The 16276-nt window shown below is 51.2% G+C and overlaps 1 protein-coding gene across 1 annotated transcript; it reads left to right on the top strand.

Moving 5' to 3' along the window:
- Positions 1–300: 300 nt before the first annotated feature.
- Positions 301–954, top strand: LOC130207821 (uncharacterized). The gene has a single exon (XM_056436541.1). It carries the CDS (start codon positions 301–303, stop codon positions 952–954), a length of 654 nt encoding a protein of 217 aa, XP_056292516.1.
- The last annotated feature ends 15322 nt before the right edge of the window (positions 955–16276 follow it).

The raw sequence follows: 16276 nt of genomic DNA on the forward strand, positions 1-16276 counted from the left end.
CAATATGAAGCACTTTGTTATTCTAATTTATAGTAATAAACAAAAGTGAATGAGCAGGCTGAACTCTGATCGGCCCGAAAGCTCTCAGTTTTAAATTAAGCTCAATATCCCGAGTTAGTGGATGTTTTTAATATTTCATAAAGCACCTCCTGAAAGAATCTCTTGCCGAGACCCTCCGGTGGTTTCTGGGTCCCTGGGGAGGATGTTTGACCCCCGTCTAAGAATACGCTCCTCAGACGGGGGAGGGGTTCCTGTCAGGAAACCCGGCCCGGCTCCCGGCTCGGTGTCGCAGCGTGAACAATGTGGCAGGGTTATGAACAATGGAGCGTCCAAGAGAAGCCCAACGTCCTGAAGGAGCACCGTCCCCCAGCCCTGCTCCCCCAACCGTCCCCCAGCCCTGCTCCCCCCACCGTCCTCCAGCCCTGCTCCCCCCACCGTCCCCCAGCCCTGCTCCCCACCGTCCCCAGCCCTGCTCCCCCACCGTCCCCAGCCCTGCTCCCCACCGTCCCCAGCCCTGCTCCCCCCACCGTCCTCCAGCCCTGCTCCCCCAACCGTCCCCCAGCCCTGCTCCCCCCACCGTCCTCCAGCCCTGCTCCCCCCACCGTCCCCCAGCCCTGCTCCCCCCACCGTCCCCAGCCCTGCTCCCCACCGTCCTCCAGCCCTGCTCCCACCGTCCCAGCCCTGCTCCCCCACCGTCCTCCAGCCCTGCTCCCCACCGTCCCCAGCCCTGCTCCCCACCGTCCCCAGCCCTGCTCCCCACCGTCCCCAGCCCTGCTCCACCGTCCCCAGCCCTGCTCCCCCCACCGTCCCCCAGCCCTGCTCCCCCCACCGTCCTCCAGCCCTGCTCCCCCCACCGTCCTCCAGCCCTGCTCCCCACCGCCCCCAGCCCTGCTCCCCACCGTCCTCCAGCCCTGCGCCCCCACCGCCCCCAGCTCGGCCCCCACCGTCACGTGAAATATTTAGTGTGTTTGGAAAGTTTTTTACGTAGATGCAGATGTGGACGTAGATGTGGATGTAGATATGTGGATGTAGATATGTGGACGTAGATATATGGATGTAGATATGTGGATGTAGATATGTGGACGTAGATATGTGGATGTAGATATGTGGATGTAGATATATGGACGTGGATGTAGATATGTGGACGTAGATATGTGGATGTAGATATATGGACGTGGATATATGGACGTGGATGTAGATATGTGGATGTAGATATGTGGATGTAGATATGTGGATGTAGATATGTGGACGTAGATATGTGGATGTAGATATGTGGATGTAGATATATGGATGTAGATATGTGGATGTAGATATGTGGACGTAGATATGTGGATGTAGATATGTGGATGTAGATATATGGACGTGGATGTAGATATGTGGATGTAGATATGTGGATGTAGATATGTGGACGTAGATATATGGATGTAGATATGTGGATGTAGATATGTGGATGTAGATATGTGGATGTAGATATATGGACGTGGATGTAGATATGTGGATGTAGATATATGGACGTGGATGTAGATATGTGGACGTAGATATGTGGATGTAGATATGTGGATGTAGATATATGGACGTGGATGTAGATATGTGGACGTAGATATGTGGATGTAGATATGTGGATGTAGATATGTGGATGTAGATATATGGACGTGGATGTAGATATGTGGACGTAGATATGTGGATGTAGATATGTGGACGTAGATATGTGGATGTAGATATGTGGACGTAGATGTGGACGTAGAGCGACGGGGCGGCTCGACGTCAGTTCTCCTTTGTGTCACAGGAATGTTCTGCAGAGGCTTCGGAGCAACAGGTTTGAATCCAGTTATGAGGCACGCGGAAGCTTCAGCACAAAGACCATCACACACATACGCACGCTTCTTTTATCTGAAGGCTCTTTGGTTCCAGATCAAACACAAAGGGGCGGGGCTTCCAGACGGACCCTGTCTGTGACATGTTTGTCCTCACTTCTGTTAACTTGTTGACGTTTACCTGTTTGTTTACCTGTTTGTTTTAAGCACAATGATGAATCCACCACGTTGGCCGCATGTTTCCTGCCGACACAGATTATCATTTTAGTTTTCAATCATTTGAATTGACCATAAGGAGCTTTTTGCTTCTGACGCCCCCTGTGGACTAAAGTGGTAGTGTTGGTTCTGGTGCCCCCTGTGGACTAAAGTGGTAGTGTTGGTTCTGCTGCCCCCTGTGGACTAAAGTGGTAGTGTTGGTTCTGACGCCCCCTGTGGACTAAAGTGGTAGTGTTGGTTCTGCTGCCCCCTGTGGTCTAAAGTGGTAGTGTTGGTTCTGGTGCCCCCTGTGGACTAAAGTGGTAGTGTTGGTTCTGGTGCCCCCTGTGGACTAAAGTGGTAGTGTTGGTTCTGCTGCCCCCTGTGGTCTAAAGTGGTAGTGTTGGTTCTGCCCCCTGTGGACTAAAGTGGTAGTGTTGGTTCTGCTGCCCCCTGTGGACTAAAGTGGTAGTGTTGGTTCTGACGCCCCCTGTGGACTAAAGTGGTAGTGTTGGTTCTGCTGCCCCCTGTGGACTAAAGTGGTAGTGTTGGTTCTGACGCCCCCTGTGGTCTAAAGTGGTAGTGTTGGTTCTGCTGCCCCCTGTGGACTAAAGTGGTAGTGTTGGTTCTGGTGCCCCCTGTGGACTAAAGTGGTAGTGTTGGTTCTGCCCCCTGTGGACGAAAGTGGTAGTGTTGGTTCTGATGCCCCCTGTGGACTAAAGTGGCAGTGTTGGTTCTGCCCCCTGTGGACTAAAGTGGTAGTGTTCGTTCTGCCCCCTGTGGACTAAAGTGGTAGTGTTGGTTCTGCCCCCTGTGGTCTAAAGTGGTAGTGTTGGTTCTGCCCCCTGTGGACTAAAGAGGTAGTGTTGGTTCTGCTGCCCCCTGTGGACTAAAGTGGTAGTGTTGGTTCTGCTGCCCCCTGTGGACTCAAGTGGTAGTGTTGGTTCTGCTGCCCACTGTGGTCTAAAGTGGTAGTGTTGGTTCTGCCCCCTGTGGACTAAAGTGGTAGTGTTGGTTCTGCCCCCTGTGGACTAAAGTGGTAGTGTTGGTTCTGCCCCCTGTGGACTAAAGTGGTAGTGTTGGTTCTGCCCCCTGTGGACTAAAGTGGTAGTGTTGGTTCTGCCCCCTGTGGTCTAAAGTGGTAGTGTTGGTTCTGCCCCCTGTGGACTAAAGTGGTAGTGTTGGTTCTGCCCCCTGTGGACTAAAGTGGTTGTGTTGGTTCTGACGCCCCCCGTGGACTAAAGTGGTAGTGTTGGTTCTGGTGCCCCTGTGGACTAAAGTGGTAGTGTTGGTTCTGACGCACCCCCGTGGACTAAAGTGGTAGTGTTGGTTCTGGTGCCCCCTGTGGACTAAAGTGGTAGTGTTGGTTCTGCCCCATGTGGACTAAAGTGGTAGTGTTGGTTCTGATGCCCCCTGTGGACTAAAGTGGCAGTGTTGGTTCTGTCGCTCCCTGTGGACTAAAGTGGTAGTGTTGGTTCTGCTGCCCCCTGTGGACTCAAGTGGTGGTTCTGGTGCCCCCTGTGGTCTAAATTGGTAGTGTTGGTTCTGCCCCCTGTGGACTAAAGAGGTAGTGTTGGTTCTGCTGTCCCCTGTGGACTAAAGTGGTAGTGTTGGTTCTGCTGCCCCCTGTGGACTCAAGTGGTAGTGGTGGTTCTGGTGCCCCCTGTGGTCTAAAGAGGTAGTGTTGGTTCTGCTGCCCTCTGTGGACTAAAGAGGTAGTGTTGGTTCTGCTGCCCCCTGTGGACTAAAGTGGTAGTGTTGGTTCTGCTGCCCCCTGTGGACTCAAGTGGTAGTGGTGGTTCTGGTGCCCCCTGTGGACTAAAGTGGTAGTGTTGGTTCTGCTGCCCCCTGTGGACTAATGTGGTAGTGTTGGTTCTGCTGCCCCCTGTGGACTAAAGTGGTAGTGTTGGTTCTGCTGCCCCCTGTGGACTAAAGTGGTAGTGTTGGTTCTGCCCCCTGTGGACTAAAGTGGTAGTGGTGGTTCTGGTGCCCCCTGTGGACTAAAGTGGTAGTGTTGGTTCTGCTGCCCCCTGTGGTCTAAAGTGGTAGTGTTGGTTCTGCCCCCTGTGGACTAAAGTGGTAGTGTTGGTTCTGCCCCCTGTGGTCTAAAGTGGTAGTGTTGGTTCTGGTGCCCCCTGTGGACTAAAGTGGTAGTGTTGGTTCTGCCCTCTGTGGACTAAAGTGGTAGTGGTGGTTCTGGTGCCCCCTGTGGACTAAAGTGGTAGTGTTGGTTCTGCTGCCCCCTGTGGTCTAAAGTGGTAGTGTTGGTTCTGCCCCCTGTGGACTAAAGTGGTAGTGTTGGTTCTGCTGCCCCCTGTGGTCTAAAGTGGTAGTGTTGGTTCTGCCCCCTGTGGACTAAAGTGGTAGTGTTGGTTCTGCCCCTGTGGTCTAAAGTGGTAGTGTTGGTTCTGCCCCTGTGGACTAAAGTGGTAGTGTTGGTTCTGCCCCCTGTGGACTAAAGTGGTAGTGTTGGTTCTGCCCCCTGTGGACTAAAGTGGTAGTGGTGGTTCTGGTGCCCCCTGTGGACTAAAGTGGTAGTGTTGGTTCTGCTGCCCCCTGTGGTCTAAAGTGGTAGTGTTGGTTCTGCCCCCTGTGGACTAAAGTGGTAGTGTTGGTTCTGCCCCCTGTGGTCTAAAGTGGTAGTGTTGGTTCTGGTGCCCCCTGTGGACTAAAGTGGTAGTGTTGGTTCTGCCCTCTGTGGACTAAAGTGGTAGTGGTGGTTCTGGTGCCCCCTGTGGACTAAAGTGGTAGTGTTGGTTCTGCTGCCCCCTGTGGTCTAAAGTGGTAGTGTTGGTTCTGCCCCCTGTGGACTAAAGTGGTAGTGTTGGTTCTGCTGCCCCCTGTGGTCTAAAGTGGTAGTGTTGGTTCTGCCCCCTGTGGTCTAAAGTGGTAGTGTTGGTTCTGCCCCCTGTGGACTAAAGTGGTAGTGTTGGTTCTGCCCCCTGTGGACTAAAGTGGTAGTGTTGGTTCTGCCCCCTGTGGACTAAAGTGGTAGTGTTGGTTCGCAGAGCTGCGGCTGACGTCATCTTCTTTCTGCTCCTGCTGGTATTTGGCAAGCAGCCAAAGTATTTGACAAGTTAATTCATGAGTGAATGTCAGATGGAATGTCATCTGAATGATGTGGAGATAATTCCGCCTGACAACAAAGCCTCCGGTGACAGGATTCGTTGCCGTCACCCGTAGGTTCCCTCCCCAAAGCACTCGTCAACAGCGAGGTTCTACTTGTTACATGCTTCGTTCCAGCAGACTGTGGCTCTGCTCACTCCCCTGCCTCCCTCTCCCCTCCAGCTTATATAGCTGAGGGCTAATCAAGTCAGATCCCCCACATCTGGGGCCAATCAGGCCCATTTGCGGCCCCTGTCCCAGAGACACACCCCCACCCACAGCTGCCACAGAGGCATTATTTATTCACACCACCAGGTGGCAGTGTACTGAAGGTAAGCGCTGTTCTTGTATACATACCTGTGTATTCAAACATGACATCTGTCTCACCTCTTCACCGTGAAGTGTGCATGCGGAATAGAGGACCATTAAGTCACTGGAATAGTTTTATTTGAATAACACTTCATCTGTGAATGCATTCAGGAACCAACGAGCCTGTTGCCGTGTCGTGTGCAGGGTTAACGCGATCCGTAAAGACGGGAGCGGATGCCGGGAACCTTCCGGGCTGAAGTCAGCGTGAGTGAGTCGTGTTGGTTGATGTGAAGGCTCAGGTTGTCCTTGATGTTTACAAAATGACTCTTTAAACCTTCATATTTGGAGAAAACGTTGTTCATGAACGGCTCCATCACACAAGGACCATAACAGTAGGATCGCGGATGAAAATTCTTTTCATGTCTTTTACAATTCTTGACATTGTTTTCTATATAACATGTGCTCGATGGTTCATAACATCCGTAGCCAACGCAATTTAAATTGAAATGAATCCGAGTGATGCTGGTCAGGTGAGCCCTGTAGGCCTCCAGCATGTGCTCCAGGTCCCGTGAGTACACATTGATGGCGGCTCGGATGATGTGGACGGAGTCCGTCGCTCTGATGCATGTCTGAGAGTTCAGTCGAGCCTCGTGGATCAGCATCAGGACGTGGAAGGAGGCTCCGTTGACCCAGATCTTGAACCCCTGGCTCCCCATCTGCCCGTCGTGCAGCAGGGAGTTCTTGAGCACCGTGAGATGGTTGCTCAGCTGCGTCTCCAGCCTCTGGATTTCCATCTGGAGCAGGCGCTGGTCCTTCATGTGCATCTCATGGCGCTTCACGTACTCCGACATCGTGTCCCGGACGCCTGAAGCTTTCTCTTCGCCAAACACTCGCCGGAACATGTTGTAGGAATCGTCAGCTGCTCCAGTGGAGCCCAACCTGTCCACGTATCCCGGCACCTTGTCGATCAGCTCGTTGGAGTAGCTCCGCAGCGCGGCGTTGGAGTCCAGACCAGAATACTTCAGCAGAGACGGATCTATGCCGACATCTGGTAGGAGGCACGGCTGCTCTAAAGCAAATTCATAAAGCCTCAGAGCCATGTCGTCATACTCCGACCATAAGGGGGAACAGTCGATCGTGGGTTTAGAGCCCATGGTTTCCCCTCAAGTGTAAATGTACCAACAGGCTGAACACGGGTGATAAAATGATCAAGTCAGAGTCCCAAAGCAATTAAATGAAATCCAGGCAGCTCCCTCACTTGTAACCAGGACGACAACACCACCAACCAACCAGGCCTCTGGAAAGTCAGGCGTATTTGTTGACTTTTCTCAAATGTCCCAACAATGTGTCCGAGGTCCAGAAGTCTCGAGCCGAATGAAAATATTGAGCTGAACAACAGCCAGAAGGTGAAGGAGGAGGAGGAGGAGGGGGGGAGGAGGAGGGGGAGGAGATGGAGGAGGAGGAGGGGGAAGAGGAGAAGGAGGTGAAGGAGGGGGTGGGGGAGGAGGGGGGGGAGGAGGAGGTGAAGGAGGAAGAGGGGGAAGAGGAGAAGGAGGTGAAGGAGGGGGGGTGGGGGAGGAGGTGAAGGAGGAGGAGGGGGAGGAGGAGGAGGTGGAGGAGGTGAAGGAGGAGGAGCACTAAAAGAGGGCTGAAGGACAGAAGTGTGAAAGGAGTAAAAGGCTGTAAGGGCAACGGCTGAAACCAAGGAGACGGAGACAAGAGGAAGGTGTGAGACGCCTCCTGACAGACTGAGCTGATGGAGGGAGGGATGAGAAGGAGGTGCAGAGGGATGAGAAGGAGAGACGAGCATCAGCAGTCCAGAGAGGAGACAATGTGATGCCACCAGTCCAGTGCTGTATAGAAGAAGACTTGGAACTAGAGACTGAGACATAAACTCATGTTTACAATGTTTACTGAGGGAAGTCGAGTCACTATATTGACTTATATACAACCAGAGGCGCCCCCTGGTGGTCAGGAGAGAGAATGCAGCTTTAACACATGAAGTATAGACTTCTATACAACCAGAGGAGCCCCCTGGTGGTCAGGAGAGAGAATGCAGCGTTAACACATGAAGCATAGACTTCTATACAACCAGAGGAGTCGCCCCCTGGTGGTCAGGAGAGAGAATGCAGCTTTAACACATGAAGCATAGACTTCTATACAACCAGAGTCGCCCCCTGGTGGTCAGGAGAGAGAATGCAGCTTTAACACATGAAGCATAGACTTCTATACAACCAGAGGAGTCGCCCCCTGGTGGTCAGGAGAGAGAATGCAGCTTTAACACATGAAGCATAGACTTCTATACAACCAGAGTCGCCCCCTGGTGGTCAGGAGAGAGAATGCAGCTTTAACACATGAAGCATAGACTTCTATACAACCAGAGGAGTCGCCCCCTGGTGGTCAGGAGAGAGAATGCAGCTTTAACACATGAAGCATAGACTTCTATACAACCAGAGTCGCCCCCTGGTGGTCAGGAGAGAGAATGCAGCTTTAACACATGATGCATAGACTTCTATATAACCAGAGTCGCCCCCTGGTGGTCAGGAGAGAGAATGCAGCTTTAACACATGAAGCATAGACTTCTATACAACCAGAGTCGCCCCCTGGTGGTCAGGAGAGAGAATGCAGCTTTAACACATGAAGCATAGACTTCTATACAACCAGAGTCGCCCCCTGGTGGTCAGGAGAGAGAATGCAGCTTTAACACATGAAGCATAGACTTCTATACAACCAGAGTCGGCCCCTGGTGGTCAGGAGAGAGAATGCAGCTTTAACACATGAAGCATAGACTTCTATACAACCAGAGGAGCCCCCTGGTGGCCAGGAGAGAGAAGGCAGCTTTACCACATGAAGCATAGTCTTCATTTTTAAGAATCAGAGCTCTCCTTCGTGATTGTTTCTGTTCCTCTCCTGGTTTTAAGTTAGGGAAGATTTAATTTGATATCTATATTTATATATATATATTTATTTATTTATATATATATCTCTTCTTTAACTTGTTCACTGGATGAAATTCTTCAGTTTAAGGTTCAAAGAAGAATCTCGTTCCCTACTGCGCAGTTCAGAGATGTATGGTTCCACATAGAACCTTCTCCTGAGGACAGAGACACAAAGACACAGAGAGACAAAGACACAAAGACACACAGAGACACAAATAGAGGATTCTCTGCATCTGGAGCACTCCTGGTGTAGATGAAGCGCGACTGCAACAACATCTCCCTCTCTCCCTCTCCCTCTGTCTCTCTCTCCCTCTCCCTCTGTCTCTCTCTCCCTCTGTCTCTCTCTCTGTCCCTCTCCCTCTCTCTCTCCCTCTCTCTCTCTCTCCTCCCTCTCTCTCTCCTCCCTCTCTCCTCTCTCTCTCTCAGTTCGCGCTGTGAGTCAGAGTGACAGGTTGGGTGTGTGTGAGCGGAGCGATTGCGTGTCTCTTTTCTTTTCTCTCTTTCACAGTTACGTGGGTTAATTCTATGTGGTGTGTTAGTTGGTTTCACAGTAGTTTAATTTGTTTGGTGGTTATTTGGGTTTTTCTCTGGGTGTCTTCCCGCTGCCGGTGCCTCACCGGGCTCGGTGCGTGGCGGAAATGTTTGCCCCGGTTCCCCCCCCGCTGCTCACGAGGAGACACGGTATGAAGATTGCCGGTGACTCCTCGTGCAGCGTGGAGGAATTGGCTCGGGCAGTCGGGAAGAAAGTCGGGTTCAGCAGCGTGAAGTCCGCCGCCAAGATGAACGGCTCGGTCGTGATCTTCCTGGATCAGGTGGGGAAGGTGAGCCGAGTAGTGGAGGAGGGTCTCTCGGTGGGAGATTTGTTTGTGCAGGTGTTTCCGCTGGATCAGCCGTCCACCAGAGTCCTCGTGTCAAACGTCCCTCCGCTCATCTCCGATGAGTTCCTCAGCAGAGAGCTCTCCCGGCACGGGAAACTGGTCTCCCCGATGAGAGAGATCCCATCGGGGTTCAAGGAGAGCTCGATGAAGCATATCATGAGTTACCGTAGATCGGTTTATATGATACTCAACGACCGGAGCGCGGAGTTAAACCTGCGCTTCAGCGTAAGAGTAGATGATTTCAACTATAACGCGTCTCGCGTCTTCGGCGATGAAGTGCTTTCATTGTGGAGAGGAGGGGCACACCGCGAGGGTCTGCTCGAAGCGCGGCGACCCGGCGTCAGCTGGTCCGGGCGGCTCGGGTCCGTCCGGCGCGTCGCGCCGCGCTACACCTGCATGGGGGGCGGCGGGCGCGGCAGCTGCCGCGGCTGGGCTCACCGCTACTGCGGCGGCGGGGCTCGCGACCACGGCGTCTCTGAGAGGAGGCGCTGCCAGCGCGGCCACCGGCGCGGCAGCTGCGGCGGCGGCTCCGATTCCAGCGGAGAGCGCGGCGAGCGGCGTCACTGCTGCTGTACCCGACACACATGTGGTGGGGATGAATGAAAGCGTGAGTAATGGTGATGGTGGCGATGGTAATGGTGATGGTGATGGTGGTGAGGCTAGGCAGGGCAGTGAAAGGCAGGCTGTGGGTGGGGTAGGAAGGGATAAGAGTGAAGGAGAAAAAGGAAAAATAGACTCACAAAATGGTGGTGACGGGGCTAAAGCTGCCAAGAGCTGAGAGGGGGAAGAGGTGGGTGAGCTGGGAAATAATGAGGATAATAAAAAGGAAGAAGGAAATGGAAAAAAGGGGGAAAAAAATGGGGCTGATGATGGCAAGGGTGGTGGTGAGGGTGGAGATGGGGGCATAGGTGGGGAAACTGCCCAGAGCCGGGGGGGCTGTGGGTGAGGTGAGAAGTGATGAGGATGAAGAAAAAGGAGGGGAGAATAAGAAAAACAAAAGAAATGTTGCTGATGGGGCTATGGCTGGCAAGGGTGATGGTGATGGTGGCAAAGGTGTTGAAATCACCCAGAGCAGTGGGGGGGAGGCTGTGGTTGGGGTAGGAAATGATGACGAAGGAAAGAAAGAGGAAGAAAAAAGAAGGAAGGACAAAGAGAATGCTGACGGGAAGCCCATGGAGGTGGTAGGACAGGTGGGTGGAGTCGTAGGGGCAGAGGAAGAAGGTGTAGGTGAGGAGGGGGCTGAACAGGTGGAGATGGACAAGGAGGAAGCAGGGGGGCAGAAAGGAGCCCCAAAAAGGAACAGTGACCAGAGCGCCGGCGGCGAGGCCAAAGCCAGCAAGGTGGAGGTGAGGAGGAGGAGTCAGGGGGCGGGGCCGGCGGAGGACAGCAGTGACGAGGAGGGGTCAGAGGTCAGCCACTCTCCTCTGTTTTTAACAAACAGTCAGACACAAAAACTATATACGGCGGATGAAATCAGTCTGTTTTTATATAAAACAAAAAACAAGAAGAAAGTAGAAGTCAGGGATCACTTCCCTAACCTCGTGGCCTTCGAACACTCCTGCCGCTACTACATGGCGAAGAAAAAGTTAGACATGCAGGAGGTTTTTAGAATTAGAAAGATGTTACCGAAAGTGAAAGAGTGCATCCAGCAGGGGGAGGTGGAGAGCTCCAATGTGTGTTTTAATTGATTTGTTGTTTTTAAGTTTTATTTGTTTTTTAAACTCTTTTCTTTCAATGAACACATTCAGAGTCGGAGTTTTAAACGTAAATGGAGCGAGGGACAGTAAGAAGAGAACATCTATTCATGAATTTAACAAGATGAAAGCCAATGATGTTCTCTTCTTACAAGAGACGCACAGCGACAGCACCAACGAGGCGGACTGGAGGAGGGAGTGGGGGGGGGGGAAGTCCTCCTGAGCCACAACACCAACCTCAGCGGAGGAGTGGGCTTCCTCTTCTCCAGGGCCTTCAGCCCGCGGTCACTGGAGGTCAAACACATCGTGGAGGGGAGGCTGTTCTTTGTGAAAGCACGGTTCGACCTTTTTAATGTTGTTTTTATAAATGTGTATGCTCCAACAACTGGGACAGAGAGGAAGCTGTTTTTATCCAAAGTTAATGATGTTTTAAATGATTGTGCCTCGGAGGATTTTTTATTCTTGGGGGGGATTTTAACTGCACAGAGGATGATTTTAAAGACAGAAACCACACAGAGCCACATCCAGCTTCACAGCAGGTGCTGAGGAGGCTGGTCCATTCTCATGGCCTGGTGGACGTGTGGAGAAGGATGCATCCGGACTGCCGACAGTACACATGGTCCCACGTTAGGGAGGGAAGGATCTCCTCAGCCAGGTTAGACCGTATTTATGTTTTTAAGCACCATTTAAATATTTTAAAAATGTGCAGCATTGTTCCGGCTGGTTTTACTGATCACTCTTTGGTTTTATGTCATGTTTTTATGAGGAATGTTTTAACCAGGAGCGCGTATTGGCATTTAAATTCAGTTTTAACTTTCGATAGGAATTTTAGAGAGGTGTTGTTTTATTTTTGGAGCGTTTTTAGGCTGAGGAAGAGTGATTTTAATAATCTTAGGCAGTGGTGGGACCGTGGTAAGGTAGAAATTAAGCTCCTTTGTCAGCAGCACACTTTCAACGTCACTAGAGACGTCACCAGATCTATGAAAGACCTGGAGACTGAGATAGTGGACCTAGAAAGTTTGAGCGAGTCCACAGGAGATCGAGGACATATTGAAGTCCTCAAAAGTAAAAAGGCGGCTCTCGCCGACCTGTTCGAAGTTAGAGTACAAGGCGCACTGGTCAGGTCCCGATTCCAAACCATCGCGGAGATGGACACTCCCTCTAGCTTCTTCTTCGGCCTGGAGAAGAGGAGTGGGCAGGGGCGAGTGATCCACTCACTGCTGACGGACGCAGGGCAGCCGGTTGTGGAACCATACCTGAAAACTTGTCACCTTTCGGTGAAATTCATCGTTTTGAACTCAAAATAGGTCATCCACGTGAATCGTGGAGCTCCGAAGAGTTTTTGTTTGGGGTCACCTGGCCCGCTGCCGTTGAGATTGCAGTGAGACGCGGAGAAAAGTGTGAAGTGTTGCTCTTCGCAATAAAACATCTTTGATGGGACGTGTCGCGTCTCGGCCAATCAGCGTTCAGATGTCCACAGCGTCTGGGGGTGCAGGTTAGCTTGAATGTTAGCCCGCTACATCTGCTGCTGTCACGCTGCACGGTGTAGCGATGCTAACAAAGTACCCGTACGTTAAACACGATGTGATTTAGCATATGTTTAGTATCGATACTTCATTAAGAGAGCGATCAGAGCGCACGCGCTGCTCCGTGTCGAGCTGTCTGCGCACACTGCGCTGCGCAGCTCACAGCGAGAGAAGAGGCGGAGCTTAGAGACTTCGGCTTAAAGAATCAAAAGATGCCAGAAGTGAAATGTTTCAGTGTGTAAAGTTGTGTAACTCTCCAGCTGCTCATCCTGATGAACTGTGGATCATCTGGTCAGAGACTAACGGCCTCATAGTGTATCATCAATGCTATGATGGAACCATGTAGTTTCATTCATATCTGGCTGTATTAATACTCATATTACTGTCATTTGTTAAATGTTGAAAAAGTTGGTAAAAAGTGAACCATACAGATGTTTTATTTATTACTATTATAGATAAATATACCAGTCTCGTATTTATGGTACCATATTGTTTTTATGGTATTGAATTCTGGTATCGGGTATCATGATATTTATGGCATGTCTGTAATATGTATAGAAGTTATAATATGAGTATCGTGACAAACAGGTAGAGACAGAACAGATTCAGGGACAAGTCCATGAGGACTGTTCAGGCAAAAAAAGGAAGTTGGTTCATGAATGACTTTAACCATATTATATATAATGACAATGTATATTTGTTATTACTATCATTATAGGGCTGAGTCAGAGCGGAGAACCTTTTGTTCTTAAACTGTTTATTATCATTATTTAGATTTGTGGTCAGAACAATAAAATGACTGTAGTTGTGGTTCTAAAAGCTTTGAGGCTTCAAACAACGTGGATGTGGTGTGGTGTCAACAACAAAAAGTCACCTGCACCCCCCCCCCACCCCCCCCCCCCGTTGTCACCTTTTTCACCCCTCATGAGTTTGCAGGTATGGGAACCAAGCCAGATCCGGAAGCGAGCGGTGGGGTTTTACTCCTCCCTGTATGTGAGTACAGGGAGGAGGGAGAGTCGACGGAGGGGCTCTGTGGGGAGCTGCCTCAGGTCTCCGAGGAGACTAATGAGGAGCTCGACAGACCCATAACCCCCCAAGAGCTGAAAGCTGCCCTGCAGGAGGGCGCCCCCGGGATCGACGGCCTCCCCGCTGAGTTTTACAAGAAATACTGGGATGTCCTCGGAGGGGACATCCTAGAAGTCTTCAACGAGAGTCTGGCCTCTGGTTCCATGCCGATGTCCTGCCGGAGGGCAGTGCTAACGCTACTGCCAAAAAAAGGAAACCCGCAGGATATCGGTAACTGGCGCCCTGTGTCTCTGCTGTGTGTGGATTACAAGCTTCTGTCCAGGGTCCTGGCCTCCAGGCTGAGGGGAGCTATGGAGCAGGTCCTCCATCGGGACCAGACCTACTGTGTGCCCGGTAGGTCCATGGTGGACAACGTCCACCTCATTCAGGACGTTTTGGAGGTCTCCAGCTCGTTGGGTATGGACACTGGTCTGATTTCTCTAGATCAGGAAAAGGCTTTTGACCGCGTTGAGCACGGCTTCCTCTGGAAAGTTCTGGGGAAGTTTGGGTTCAGCGCTGGCTTCATAGCTAAGATCAAGGTGTTGTACAGTAATGTTGAGATTGTGCTGAAGATAAACGGCAGGCTGTGTGCTCCTTTTAGAGTGGGTAGAGGGGTCCGGGATGCTCTACGCACTCTCCCTCGAGCCCCTCATTAAAATACGCTCTAGCTTACATGGTTTGGTTTTACCTGGTTTTAGTAAGAGAATGATTTTATCGGCATATGCCGACGACGTTGTTGTTTTTATTAAGAATCAGAATGATGTAAACCTTTTAAATCAAATAGTACATGATTTTAGCACGGCATCATCAGCGAGGGTGAACTGGAAGAAAAGCGAAGCCCTCGCTGTGGGGGAGTGGCGTGGCGGCCTCCCGGTTCTTCCACAAAAGCTCATATGGAAAAAGGACGGTTTTAAATATTTAGGGATATACCTGGGGAAGCCGAGCATGGTCCAGAAGAACTGGGAGGGCGTCACAGAGAAGATAGAGGGGAAACTTTCCAAGTGGAAGTGGCTGCTCCCCCAGATGTCTTTTAAAGGTAGAGTACTGGTTTTAAACAATCTTATTGCATCCCAACTGTGGCACAGGTTGACCGTGTTAGACCCTCCCTCGGGCTTCTTAGCCAACATACAAAAGAAGATGGTGGATTTTTTTTGGGAGGGTCTACACTGGGTGCCACAGGGGGTGCTGTTTTAGCCAGAGAGGAGGGGGGACAGGGCCTTGTCCACCTGGCCAGCCGGACGGCCACTTTTAGATTACAGTTTGTTCAGAAGTTTTTAACGAGTCCGGGGTTTTTAGTGTGGCGAGACGTGGCCAGCTGCATCCTCAGACGTGCTGACAACCTGGGGCTGGATACTGCTCTGTTTTTAATAGACTACAGCATTTTAAAGTTAAGTGGGCTGCCTCCTTTTTATCAGGGTGTTTTTAAGTCGTGGGCCCTTTTTAAACACGAAAGTTGCCCACAGTCTGACTCTCTGTTCTGGTTGTAGAGAGAACCATTAATTTATAATGCAAGAATGGACATTAGCAGCAGCGTCACCCCTGGACTAACGGGGGCGCTGCTGCGAACAAAGACCCTTTCCCTGCAGCAGTTGGTGGATGCAGTGGGGCCGACGCTGAGCGACCCCCCGGCCCTGGGCTCCCTGCTGGGGATGCATTCCGACCGGGTGGCGAGGAGGCTCCTGGAGCTGTGGAGGCAGAGGCTGACCGGGTTGGAGAGGAGCCTCCTCAACGACTACAGCCAGGAGAGAGCAGAGCCGGACCCTGCAGACCCCTTCCCAGACATCTCCCTCAGCCCGGGGCTAGGGGGACTCACCGGCCCCCTGCTAAGAACGAGCCACCCAGAAAACTGCACACTGAACAAAGCAGACAAGAAGACTTTGTATTTTAACCTCGTGAAGAGCATCAACAGGTCCAGACTGTGCAACAGACCGCCCACTGTGTGGTCAGAGAGACTTGGGCATGGAGGCCCTGGCCCGCAGTGGGGGGTCCTATACAAGCCTCCCCTGAAGAAAAGGACCGCTGACCTCCAGTGGCGGATTTTACACGGTGCTGTCGCGTCCAACGCTTTTATTTCCGTAATTAATCCCGCTGTCCCGAGCCAGTGCCCCTTCTGTGACCTCCGGGAGACTATTTACCATGTTTTTAATGAGTGTAAGAGACTTTTGAGTTTCTTCGCTCTTGTTATGATTTGTCTTCGACCCCAATTGCACGACAACAGACAGTGTTACTGTTTAGCCGAGAAAGCACAGCGTAATTTATTTGAATACTCAAGGGAGTGGAAAGTTCAGAGAAAACGAAAGAAAAACTGCCTCCTTAATTTGGCAAAGGGAAGCAAGCAAACAAAAAAACTCACAATTGAAATAATCCACGGGAAAAGTTACTCCACGATAATCCAGATGACACAAAGCTCTGACATAAAAAAACTCCAGGGTTGAATGAGCTCTCCTCCTGAGCTTCCAGAACGAACTCGCAGCGAGCTACTGGCAGTCCTTCTACTTACTCCCTGTATAACGAGCTACAGCTGCGACGTGAGCAGAGTGGCTTCAGGTGTGCGCTGGAGGTGGGACCCCGGCTGGCTGAGTCCTAACAGCTCTTTTAACATTGGTTTTTAGTCTTTTTAATGTGGTTTTTACAGAGAAGGTTTTTATCATGGGAGCTGCCTACAAAAAAACAGAAAAAGAAAAGTGGCAGCTCCTTAATTTTTTATCTGGCGAAGCCAAAATGGCCATTTATTTAACGAGGAAGTCCCGG

The sequence above is a fragment of the Pseudoliparis swirei genome, chromosome 18 (genome assembly GCF_029220125.1).
Source record: "Pseudoliparis swirei isolate HS2019 ecotype Mariana Trench chromosome 18, NWPU_hadal_v1, whole genome shotgun sequence".
Classification (NCBI taxonomy): Eukaryota; Metazoa; Chordata; class Actinopteri; order Perciformes; family Liparidae; genus Pseudoliparis; species Pseudoliparis swirei.

What these genes read in the sequence shown, in the direction of transcription:
- LOC130207821 (XM_056436541.1), top strand. Translation starts at nt 301, where the DNA reads ATGTGGCAGGGTTATGAACAATGGAGCGTCCAAGAGAAGCCCAACGTC.